The sequence below is a fragment of the Ambystoma mexicanum genome, chromosome 7p (genome assembly GCF_040938575.1).
Source record: "Ambystoma mexicanum isolate Mex_15411 chromosome 7p, UKY_AmexF1_1, whole genome shotgun sequence".
Classification (NCBI taxonomy): domain Eukaryota; kingdom Metazoa; phylum Chordata; class Amphibia; order Caudata; family Ambystomatidae; genus Ambystoma; species Ambystoma mexicanum.
Window position 1 is genome coordinate 672584106 of NC_090939.1, and position 13102 is coordinate 672597207.

The window sequence follows — 13102 nt, forward strand, 5'->3', positions numbered from 1 at the left end:
CAAGTTTGGAAAACACTACCGAACCTTGGACGGCCTCTAGGATCTCAGCGATGATGGGCATAGGGTACCGGTCCTTGATGGTAAGTTGGTTGAGCCCTCGGTAATCGATACAAGGTCTTAGGTCTTTGGAGTCCCTTTTTGAAATGAAGAATAAAGATGCTCCTGCTGGTGATCTGGACGGTCGGATAAGCCCATTGGCTAAGTTGTCATCTAAGTAACGTCTAAGGACTTCTTTTTCCGACAATGAAAGGGGATACATTCTACAAATCGGAACCAGAGCCTGAGGGACTAAGTCTATCCTACAGTCCTCCAGTCTGTGAGGAGGAAGTTCCATAGGTTGTTGGTCTTGGAACACCGTGGCGTACTCCTGGAAACGGTTTGGGATACAGTGGATCGTGCTCCTCTCTGGGGCACACCCCATCTTGACACTTTCGAACAAGGGTCCTGGAAGACACTTCTCCTGGCAGAAGGCCGAATGAAAACTTAGGAGATTAGCCGACCAATCGATGGTAGGGTTGTGTCGTCGGAGCCATCCAATCCCCAAAATGACTGGGAAATGAGCTGCTCGGATTATGTCGAAGTTCAGTACTTCAGTGTGTTGTTGAATGGATACTCGTACTTCCTCTGTGGTATGGGTAATGAGGCCGGAGCACAGAGGGGTACCATCTACACCCTCTACCTTCTGGTCGACCTTCTTGGCTATCCTACGAAGGCCTATCTTGTCAGCCCATAGGGTGTCCAGGAAGTTACCGGCTGCTCCACAATCCAGCAGGGCCAGGGTCTCTTATTTCCTTTCCTCTGAACTGAAGCTGGACGGATAACACCATAAGACGTTGGTCCTCCGAGGATCGAGCAGAAGTAACGGAAAGTGTTACATAGGAACTGAGAAAAGCCCCTCGGTAGTCCGTCCTACCAACTACCGAGGGCGTTCGTTTCCCGAACGTCTGGGAGGTACATCTGGGCAGTCTCTCAAGAGATGAGTGGAGGAGCCACAGTATAGACACAGGTTGCCTTCTCTTCTCCTTTTCTTTTCTTCAGCAGTCAAGGGCGATCTGGTTGTTCCTATCTGCATAGGTTCTTCCCTGGTGGATGGACGAGCGGCAGGTGAGGAGGCCGATGGGTGAGTCTCGGGGTAGGAACTGACGTTACGGTTCTTTCTCTTTTCACTTCTCCTTTCAGACAAGCGAAAGTCTATTCGTACCACTGCTTTTATGAGATCGGAGAAAGAATTGGGGCGAGGGATTCTAGCGAGCTCGTCCTTTAGCTCTTCGCGCAAACCTCTCCTGAAGATGGTATATTGAGCCTCTTCTTGCCAGCCGGCTTCAGCAGCTAGTCTTTTGAAGGAGGATATGTAAGTGAGTAGGTCAGAACCACCCTGACGTACATCCAACAGGTCTTCACTAGCCTGGTGAGCACTTTCCGTGCGAAGAAATGCCTGCTTGAGAAGATCTTTGAATGCTACATAGTCCTGTAATACTGGGTCGGACCGGGACACCAGAGGGGTAGCCCAAGCTAGGGCATTTCCAGTGTGAGTGATCATAAACCCCACTTTGGCATGATCAGAGGAAAAGGTGTTCTGTCTGAATCTAAAATGAATATTACAAGCCTCCAAGAATTATTTGACTTTTTTCTCAGATCCGTCAAATTTTCCCGACACCAGAGGCAAAGGCGGTAAATCAGTGACTTGCTGTTCTCTGGCGGTGACTCTCTGTTGGAGAGCGGTATTAGCAGTTTAAAGTGCTTGAACTTCCAGGTTTAAGTTTTGTACCGCCGCGACCAATTCTTGAAGTTGCTGGGGAGTTGCCATGTCTGTATCTTGGCGTTGCAAGCTATCAACAACGTCTGACGCTGTGGGTGTATCAGCAGGGTTGTCCGTGATGTGGTCCACCCCACTCAAACCCTGAGAGTCTTTTAATTCCCCTTCCTCCTCACCTGATGAAAACGAGAAGTCCAACTTCCTTCCACGAGGTCGACGAGTAAATGTCCTCCTCTCCTTGTGTAGATAGGGTCTGCCTCGGGAGGAAGCCACTGCGACCCTTTGGGAATGAATTTGCGGGGACTCCCCCCCGCGACAGACAAGTGCGGCAAGGGGAAAAGCCTAACGGCACAAAAACCCCTTTGGAGTGTTGGTATCCGATGGTGCGGAACGAGAGGAATATCCAAAGCCAGCTGGAATGCAGGATACCGGCAAGACTGACGGTAGAGAGAGGCAATGAAGGTAGAGCAGGGGGGGGAGGCCAGAGGGAGGAACTATAACAAGTAAGGTAAGAGGAAAAGAAGGGAGGAGAGCAACCGTGCCCGAGTACAAGTAGGAGCACCGGTAAGAGAGAGAGGACAACGGGAGCAAAATAGGATAGGAGCAGAACTCCGCTAAGCGAGAGAACTGTGGAGCGCACGCAACGAAGAGGAATTCAGAAGTTGCAACGCGCCGAACCGCCGAGCGTGAACAGAGAAGTACACACAGCGGCGGCCATGTTGGAAAGGACTAGAACGTAAACAGCGCTAGTGAGCACAACGTGGCGGCACAGTCTGACGACCGCCATGTTTCCACCTCTTCCATAACCGCCAGAACCCAGCGGTTGTGACACTAAATCACACAGTGAATAGCTTCGAATTAAACTACGTGCACACAGGAACAACGACTCATGTATGCTAGAATCCAGGAGTGCAAATAGAGTGTGACAACAAAACCAATATATGAAAAGGGATGTGGGGTAAGCACCTGACCGCGAGGAAAGTCGGCAAGCGCCTTACCCCCAATTGCTGTTACAGGTACTGACAGCGCTAAACCCAGGTGGAGGGCAAGCAATGACAGGATCTGTGAACTAACACTCTTGATGGTATTAAATAAGGGAACTAAAGAACTGTACTCACGAGGACGAGATAAACCTCTTGAATGTCAGCTAGCCCACGAATCCTGTTGGTGAAACTGGGACCCAGAAAGGCTATAACAGCAATGGGAGGAAAACTAAATACCTAAGTTGGAATAGTGATTACAAATTAGTGAGGAAAACATAAGCATTCACACAGGAGCTAGCTACAACCGCACACCACACCTAATAATCAAATGGGAAATAAATGCAGAAGTGCAATGGAAAACATGGAATGGATCCCAATAGAAAGTAAGGATCAGGAGCAGGGAAAAACGAAATAACCAATGCAAACTTCTCCCTACCCCTCCAAGGAAAAGACAGGAAGCTAATCTAAGAGGAAGGCTAAGGCATACGGGTTTACAGCAGCAAAGGACAGTGTCAAAGAAATATAGGACACAGACAAACTGGGCTGCATCTAAAAGGGGAAAGCACTGAGAAATGCTGCCTGCAACAGAGGAAGACAAAAAGGGAATCAAGGGAGCAGAAATCAATTAGCGCATGAATCCGAAATTCAGGGCGGAGGAACAAGAAAACAGGAACTAGGAACTAGGTACAAAAGCTAAGATCAAGGAAAAAAGGGACTAGTCACAACAGGAAACACTGCAACGATGACCAGCGCTGGACTGAAGTAAGACTGAGGCTTTTAAAGCTGCTTAACGAGCACACGCCTCAGGTGTGCTGACTGCTGCACCTGCAGCCACAGGTGTTGCCTATCCTCCACCCAACCTTGTCCTGCAAGGGTGGAGGTGAAGCAGTGGGCCAGGCATTCTGGGAAGCATAGTCATTTGGTTAAAGAAGCATGCTGGCTGCCAAAAACCTGGAATGGATCCGAAAGGGAAGTAGCTTGGAAAATAGGGATTTAGCGCTCCCAATTCATCACAGCACTGTAGCATAAGGTTCGGAGGAAAAGTCCAGTAGGGAATAAACCCCAAATCATGCCCCCAAGTGGTGGGAACAGGAGCAAAGGGAGCGAGTCGTGACAACGACATTCAACCCGGATGTCCAGGAGTGCATTCTAGATCTACCGTTTGACTGGGGGGGGGGTTGGGGACCCTCTTCCACTCCTCTACAGACGAAGAGCTGGACAAAACGAAAAACAGCTCGTAAACGGCAAAGTCTCTATCCATTCTTACAAAGGCCAGGCCCCAACCGTACACCCAATCTCAGCATCGCTCTGAAAAGGGTCGTACATATGGAGGGTTCTGTGGCTTCCAGGAACGCAGATCTAGGCAGCCGGACCGCTCGCCATCTCAGAACCGGCGCAAACAACAAAAAGGGGGGGCAGTAAGGGATTTTTCCAGTCCCCCCTCCTCAGCACTGGCCTCTGAGGGAAAGAAGGCATGACACGCCCCTTCGGGTCCACATGTCTCAGGTGGGGGGGGGGGGGCAGGCTTGCTATCCATGCACATTTCTGGCGCCAGAATTTCGCGGACCCGGGATCCTCTCCATATTATCCACGGGGTACCGCCTTCCTATTCCAGACTCTCCTCCCTCCTCCCTCCCACACCCACAGGTTGGGACATCAACTCTTTTGGCAGAGATCCGGTCGCTCGTAGAGAGCCAGGCAGTCGAGGAAGTTCCAGCCTCCCAGCGAGGCTGTGGCTTTTACTCCAGGATTTTCGCCATTCAGAAGAATAACCAGGTGGGTCTGAGAGTTGTGCTGGACCTTTCCACCCTCAACCTCTCCCTACCCCGGCAAAAATTCAAGATGGTTACGCTGGCTTTTATAGCAGAGACATTGGACAAGGGAGACTGGATGTGCTCCCTGGACCTGAAGGACGCGTACCTACACGTCCCGATTTGGCAGTCCCATCGTTACTTCCTACGGTTCAGGATCATGGGCTACCATTTTCAATACAAAGTCCTTCCATTTGGCCTCAACTCGGCCCCCAGGGTCTTTACCTGAAATCTCTCCATTGGCTCCCAGTGGATGCAAGGATTACATTTAAAACCCTCTGCATTGTCCACAAGGCTTTCTGGGGCCTAGGTCCAACATACCTTCCGCTTTCCATCCGCAAATACCTCCCATCTCGAGCACTCTGCTCCTCTACCTCTAACTCCCTCAGGGTCAGTCGGTTCGCAAAGAAATGAGCTGGGGGTAGATCTCTTGTCTTCGGCTGGGGCCTCCCTTTGGAACAGCCTCCCTGCCACTCTAAAACTTTTTGGAGAGCCATCTCCGCTTCCGGAAGCACCTCAAAAACTTCCTCTTTGCTTCTGCCTTTGCCCCACCTCTCCCCTGATGATTCTACTCTCCCTCGGCACCATGCACCTGGCCACCCTCTTTCCTCCGGGCCCAGGTACCTGCTCCTCTTGCCATCCGCACGCCCTCAGGGCCACCCCTTGTACTGGGGTCTGTATCTGTACCCATACAGCCCCTACCCCTTTGTTTTGTTCTTCCTGCACTTATTAGACCTACCCAGCCTGCTGCCTTAAACCCAACACTGCCACTTGCTGGCTGCACTCCCTCTGTTTGTTGCCTTTTTATTTATTAATTAATTTATTATTATTTGTTTTTTTTCCTTCTTGCTCCACACTCTCCTTTTGTTCCCCCTTCCACGCACCTCTCCCTCTCCCCCTCTACTATGCACTTGCCCGTTCTCAATGTCACTGGGCCTAGTAAGATCGTTGTTTTTGTTTCTCCTCTGTTCCCCTTCCCTTGCCTTGTCGCGCTCTGAAACACTTGATTATGAGCGCGATAGAAATAAAATATCAATATCAATACCAGACTCGTGAATGGCATGGCGTCCCTCCTCCGAGCGCAGGGCCTCCACATATACCCATACCTTGACGACTGGGTCGTCAGGGCTACATCTCCGGAAACGGTTCGCCATGCCCTTATGAAAACTCTGCACGATCTGGGCTTCTCGCTCAACCTCAAGAAGTCACAGCTGCAGCCTGTGCAGGCTCTGACATTCCTGGGACTCATTTGGAACACGTGCTCCGATAAGGTCTTCACGTCGGAGGACAAAATCTCAGCCATCAAGAGGGCCACCGCCCACTTCCTCAGCAGAGAGGTGACCTCGGCATGGTGGTACTGGGTCTACTGGCAGCGGTCCTATTAGCCGTGCTGCACACCAGACCGAGGATGAGAAGGAATCAGCTGCACTTCGCGACCTCATGGAACCAGGAGCGGGGCTCGCAATCCGAAATCATCAACGTTCCTCCATCTCTCCATCCGGACCTAACATGGTGGTCCATGGTCTACAACCTACGGACGGGCAAGCCTTTTCTGACGCCCTCTCCGGAGACCACCATCAACATAGACTCCTCGCTCGAGGGCTGGGGAGCCACCCTGGACGAGCTCTTGGTCCACGGCACCTGGACTCGACAAGAGTAGGAATACCACATCAATTGTGGAGCTGAATGCCATCTGGCTAGCGCTCAGAGCATTCCTACCACTTCTCAAGGGCAAGGTCGGCCTCATCCAGACAGACAAGTCGACCAGCATGTACTACGTCAACAAGCAGGGAGGCACCAGATCCCCTCCTCTGTGCAGACTGGCGATCAGCATGTGGGAATGGGCCCTGGAAACAACGTTTACCTCTCAGCAGTCACCTCCCGGGGGAATCCAATCTGGAAGCGGACAGGCTCAGCAGGCTGGGAGCGAACAATTAAGAATGGCAGCTAAACAACCTTGTTATTCAGGAGATATTCAACAGGTGGGGTCACCCCCACGTGGATCTCTTTGCCACCTGGCACAACAAGAAGTGTCCCCAGTTCGCATCCTGGCAAGGTCAGGGCCCTGTTTCTCTTGGCGATGCATTTCACCTACAGTGGACCGGCATGAAAGCCTACGCCTTTCCGCCCACTCCCCTGATCCACAGGGTAATTTTCAAGATCAAGGAGTCTCGCCGACTCTGCATCATTCTGATATCTGGCCAGGCCATGCTTTTTGGAGCTACTCGGCCTCTCGGAGGTGCCCCCGATACACCTTCCGACAGGCCCAGCACATCTTCTGGCGCAGCAGAGGGGCAGAACCATCCACCCTGCACCAGGGAAACTAGCCCTCGCAGCGTGGTACCTGAGCAGGTCATGCTTCGGCATCTTAGCCCCTCAAAAGCCAATCTGGAGATCATACAGGGCGCCAGGAGAGAAGCCACCAGGAGCCAGTACAAAAGCAAATGGACCAGATTCTGCCACTGGGCAGACTCCAAGGGAATTGACCTTTGCACTTTGGATGACGTGCTCTCCTTTTCGGCGCACCTCGCTCATTCAGGTGTACAGGTAGATACCTGCTGCACATACCTGGCAGCCATTGGGGCTCACAAGAACTCTGAGGAGGGCAGTTTTTCCTCCTCCAACCCTATTGTCAAAAAACATCTGAAGGGTCTCGCTAGGCTCTGCCAGCCCGTCAAGAGACTGCACCCGGTGTGGGACATCAACATAGTCTTGGGCACACTGGCACACAAACCATTCAAGCCAATGGCGTCTGTGGACATCAGGATGCTCACCATCAAGACGGCCTTACTAGTCAGCCTTACCTCGGCTCGTAGAGTCGGCGAGATCCAGGCTCTGGTCGCCTCTGAGCTATATACCACCTTTCACAAGGACAAGGTAATCATGCGGACGCACCAGCATTTCTGCCCAAGGTTCCATCTGCTTTCCACCTTAATGAGGAAATAGTCCTTCCTACGTTTTTTCCCGATCCTACGGACGAGGCACAAAGAGTGCTGCACTGCCTGGATGTCAGGCGTGCTCTGAAATTCTACTTGGACAGGACAAAGGGCTTCCGCAAGTCGAACGCCTAGTTTGTCATTTGTGGAGTCTCAAGACCACACTATCAGACCTCTAAGACCTCCATATCCCGCTGGATGGTCGCCAGCGTATGAGGGTCCGCACAAGCCACTTCCGGCTAACATGCATGCCCACGCAGTCGTGGCCAAGGCAACGGCCAGTGCATTCCAGCGCCATGTCCCTTGGCAAGTCATAAGCAGTGTGGCCACTTGGGCCTCTCCCTTGGCTTTCTGCAAGCGTTGCTGTTTGGGCGTCGGCTCTAGATCTGATGCGGCTTTCGGACAGGCGGTTCTCAGGAACCTATTTGCTTAAGGAGGGTCTGCTCTCCACCCTGGCGCTACAATCAGTTGTAATCACCCATACAGTATCGAGGAAAGGGGACGGGACATAAGAGTAATTATAAGTTACTCACCGTAGTGACTAATGTACTCAGTCCATAGTCCCCTTTCCTCCTTACGTCCCACCAACTTCCCCCTAATAATACTGTTGTCATTAGGCAATGTTAAATCTATTGTTGAAGCGTCAATGGGGACTGAGGTGTGGCGCCGGACGGCGGAGACATGGCAGCGCATGCTCCCTGGGCCGCGCCCACGTGCGCCTCTAAGGGGAAGGTTTTTTCTGGTAAAAATGGTTCTGTCTCCCGTCCCTTGGAAGGGACGCCCATACAGTATGGAGGAAAGGGGACTATGGACTAAGAGTACGTTAGTCACTACGGTGAGTAATTTATAATATTTTGTATTATTTATGACTAAATCTTTTTTCACTGTGTATGTCTGGGAACCATTCAGTAAGCGCTGCAGTCCAATTGGGGTGCAGTCAAGAAGAATAATGTTGCCCTCATATGTAATGCAATACATCTTGACCTTATTGATTTTAGGCGATACGAATGCTGCTCTCTCTAGCTCATTCAGTAAATATGCGATGTTCAAATTGAACAGGCAAGGGGAAAGAAAGCAAACATATCTTAACCACCTTCCAGTAGGTATGGGTGGTGACCGTGTCCCTGCCAAAAAGAGGCACACCTGACCGAACTCAGGTTAAAGATGGCAGTTGTAGCACTTGGATAAGGGCCTCAACCACTGTGAGGATGAAGTGATGGGTAGGGCCTTGTAAGTCGGCTGGAGTATCTCAGCGATGCAGTGGACATTGCTTAAAGAAATATGAACGATTGGTAAAACAGGGCAAGGGAGAAATGTTGTCTAGTTGTTGAGAAATGTGAGTGTGTTCAGTGAGCAGTTGCAATCAAATATTTATAGGCATCCCTATTTTAAATTGAGAGCATAACATTGTTGCTGTAAAGAGGTATTAGAAGGGGCTATTGCATACAAGAAAGCACTTCATATTTGAGTACAAACCTCTGTTTTTGCTAACTGTGAACACAATGTTCTTTTTCATTAAAAAACAAAGACCCTTCAATACATTATAATGGGTCCCCCAGCAATGTGCTGGATATTTAATCTAGATGTCCCTATTTATGTTAGTGAGTAGAGCCGGTCTGGAATTAAGTTCCCGGTAACAATGTTGCTGGTACTTTTTCCGGACCGTTTCACTCGGTGTCTGCCGGTAGTTGCTGTGAACTACCGGCAGACCTGACCTGTCGGTAGTTCAGGCCCCTACTGGCAGATAAATCACTAAAAGTACCGGCGCTGGTGCTTGTGTTCCCATTCCGATGGAGTCCTATGGGAATGGGAATTTACTGTTCCGCCGCTGGCCGTAATATCCTGATTTTTTTGGGATATCGGGCGGCGGAAACAGTAGGAACCTCGTAATGAAACCTATGGTGCCTGACATAGATTTCTTTTTTGTTGTGAAGATTATGCTGAAGATTGAGAAATTACCTATGGGAACACTACCAGCCAAAACAATTCTTAGAAAATGACCCAAGACAGAAATATTTGACTTGTTCAATAAAGTAACTTGTGACTGTTTTGCCTCTTTATCTTGTTCATACTTGTTTTGTCTGATCTTTTCAGATATTGGATTGGGGAGTGACTCAGTTTGTGTCCGGCCCTCCTCTCATCGTATAAAGTCGTTTGACTCACTTGGTTCTCAGTCTTTGCTCAGTAGAACATCAAAATTGGTTCAAGCTCAGTATCGAAGTCTGGTGAGTTTGTATCTTTATGCCTTTTTCAAGCATTTGTTCTTGAACTTTGTAACACAGTATTGTGTAATCCAAAGCAAGCCTCAATTGACTTGTTTTTTGTGTGCATGTGTAGGACTTCCTATCTGAGATGGAAAATATTGTTTGCTAATACTCAGCAGCAGATTTGTGCACATTTTTCTGAAGATCAAATAAATTGTGTTTTTTTTTTATAACAAAGAATGCCATGTACGCTGCAAAACAGAAATCTACGACCTTTAGTTCACCTGATGTTTTGGACTAAAATGACCATGATCCCTCACTATTGTGTATGATAGCCAGGGCTGACCGTAGATATAGTCCAAAACATCTGGCGCTTCAAAGGTTGCAAAACCGTGCTCTAGAAAAAGGCTTTCAGGAAGTTACACCTTCACCCTTTAACAACTAAGGGAGCACAACATCTTAATAGGTGGTGTTTCATGTCATTTTCCTCTCAACAGAACATTTCATCTGCGTTTTCCTCTTTGAGCTTCTAGTTTATCCAAACACCAAGACCTTCCAAATGTCACAACCCCAATGTATACATCTGGTCATGTAATCAAGCTATAAAAGCAGAGAACCAGTTATTAACATTTGTTAACGACATGATATAACGTTTTGATGTATTTTTTGTTTTGTGCACAAGTATAGGAAAATTGTGGGAAAACATCACCAGTTTAGATAAAGGTCTCTGAGGTTTCTCGTTTGGTACTTTTAAATGGGCAGATGTTTGTGATCTCCAAGGGCAGTACAGTAATGACTAAATATTCACTACATGACCAGAACAGTGCACCACATTTTGGTGAAGGAAAACTAGCAAAGCACTCTAACAGTAAGTAGGTGTATGTTCTCATTCTTCACACATTTAGGAGTAATTGGTGCGTCTCATTTTTTTTCTTGTTCGTCACTGAACAGGAGGCTTTGGTGAATTCAATTGGTGATTTGCGGCAGCACACTTAACAATGGTCAATATTTGTGTTTTTACTTGCTTCACACCGGAATGGATCATTGTTGTGACAGGGCCTTGGACCTTAGCTTGTCAAAAGGGGGACTCGTTCAGCCTCTCATGGGATGCCTTTCAGGTTTTTTCACCAGTCCTTCCCCAGAGATGGGGTTTGGGGGGTGGGAGTTGGGTGAGCCCAAGTCCCTGTCCCGTCTACCAGTGCCTGCATGTTTGAAATGTTTATCACTTTTTGCCTGTACTGCCTTCACATAAGCAGGGACATTAAAATGAATTCTCGCTGCAGTAGACCACCATTGACAATAGCCAGGTGTGTAAGTGAAATAGAGAGAGAATGATAGGATGAGTGAAAGTGGGGGAATGTGTCGGGGGGGGGGGGGAGTAGTAGTAGTAGTGTGCAGAGCAAAGAGTAGTCGTAGTATGCAGAGAGGAGAGTACTAATAGCAGTGGGCAGAGTAGTGCGGAGAGGGGAAAAGTAGTAGTTGGGTGTAGAGGGTAGAGTAGTAGAGGGTAAGATTGGCGGTTTAGTCATTTGTTCGACAGTCATAGTGTGGAAATACAAAAGTTTAGACACAAAAGGATCTACATTTTGTTTAGAATGCATGCTTTAACCTCTGTTTTATTGGGAAAAACCACTAATTTTAATATACAAAGCTAAAACAAATATTGATAATAAAAAAAATGCATTCGTTTTATTTTTTTATTTTTTGGGGGGATCCTTTTGTTTCGAAACTATTGTATTTCAAAACTGTTTTCAAAACTTTGAAGGGACACTAAGATTGGCGGCTTGAGGTAGATAGTAGAGACTGGAGGAAGTGAATGGGCAAAATGAGGGAGGGAGAGGAGAGACGTGAGTGGAGTAGTAGGGAGGCGTGCAAGAGGTGGAAAGGGAGAGAGACTAAGAAATGCAGAGTGGCACACAAGGGAATGAACTAAAAGGATCAAGTGTATCTGGAAGGCACCAATCCTTAGGTTACACTTCATTTGATAACATAGATCAGGTACCACCTATATTGTTCCCTGAGGGATTTGGACAGAGAAGGCGTTTGCCTTTAGACCATCGCAACCAGTCAGCTACTGAGATGGGAGGGCTTACCAATCTCAAGATTCAATCCTGCGGTTGAGGGAAAACCTTGGCTAGGGAGAGAATGCCCCACAGCAGACGAGAAAATAAAAAAAACTTTGAACGGTCTTCAAGAGTTGGTGTGTTCTTGAGGCCATCTGTGACATAGTGTACTATGATGCAGACCAAGCCGGACAGATATTTCACTCGATCTCCTGCCAGAAATATATTCACCTGAATTTAATCAGTTTAGTTCTACCAGGTGTGTGTGCTGTTTTGCACAGTAGTTTTGATGTCCACTCGTGCATTGTTAGCTGCATCTCAAAACATGTGTAAATCGCTAAATGCTGTTTTGCGAGCTGTGTGACATCCTCCTGTTTCCCTCAGGCACGCTCGTCGGTCCTAACAATAGAATTGGCAAATAATCTCTGCCTGAATCGATCACCAGGTGTGCCACTAAACCATTAGGTTGTGTTTTTGTGATTTTTACTGTACATACTTTTTGTAGGAGTAGTTTGTTCTCCTTGATTGCGGGGTATCTGACCACCAATATTCTTGACCATGCACATTTTCTGTAATGCGGGTACACAAAGGTCACATCAAGCCAACATGAGGGAAGTCCTGTTTCTTGGGAATTGTCTGATACATGAGACTTGTTTTCCTATGACATAGGTGAGTTTTAAAAAGAATGGCAAAGGTTCCCCCACATGTCTTGGTGTGTCGATGTTTGCAATATTCAGCTTTTTTATTTTTCATTTTAACATTCTTTGCTGTAAATTCATTATGGATAGCAATTTTATACAAACTTGTGTGTTTTTCTATTTAACCATAGTCTTTCATATGACTTTACAAAGCATGTCAGCAGAGAATGTAACACCTGATCCTTCCTGTCGACTAGTTGGGAGTTGATTGCACATTACTAGGCTATCCTGACCCTTTATTGATTGACTCTACATGGGACTCTTTGTGAATGGTACACAGCCTTTTTGGTCTACTTTTCACTTTGCCTAAAGATGCAATATTGTTGTAGGGGGCTTTGTGTAAGCTAACCCAAGGGAAAAGTTAAACTGATTGAGCCTCCTCTCTGCGCTAAGAGTGGTAAATCGTTGGCCACGTCAAAGAAAGTTGATTACATAAGGATTACATTTTACGCTATATGCCACCAGTTTGGCTGCGTTCGCGTGCCAGATATTTTTAAAGTTGACGGCTCTTTAATGAAACAGTAATCTCATTATGTAATTTCAATGGTATAAATCGTTGCCCTTTCGGGAAGACTAAGTGGTTTTGAATAAAGTGGACGATTAGAGTTAACATGTTCTCAAAGTTAATGCCAAACATTGCTTGACGATGCT

General features: G+C 47.8%; 1 protein-coding gene across 5 annotated transcripts in view; it reads left to right on the plus strand.

Moving 5' to 3' along the window:
• ARHGEF7 (Rho guanine nucleotide exchange factor 7) overlaps positions 1-13102 on the plus strand; it is a 1715641-nt gene that overhangs the window by 492410 nt on the left and 1210129 nt on the right. For all 5 annotated transcript variants that reach the window (XM_069636766.1, XM_069636768.1, XM_069636767.1 and 2 more), the window contains one exon: positions 9581-9711. In XM_069636766.1, coding sequence (XP_069492867.1) covers positions 9581-9711 — 131 coding nt within the window. The remainder of the gene's footprint in view (positions 1-9580; positions 9712-13102) is intronic.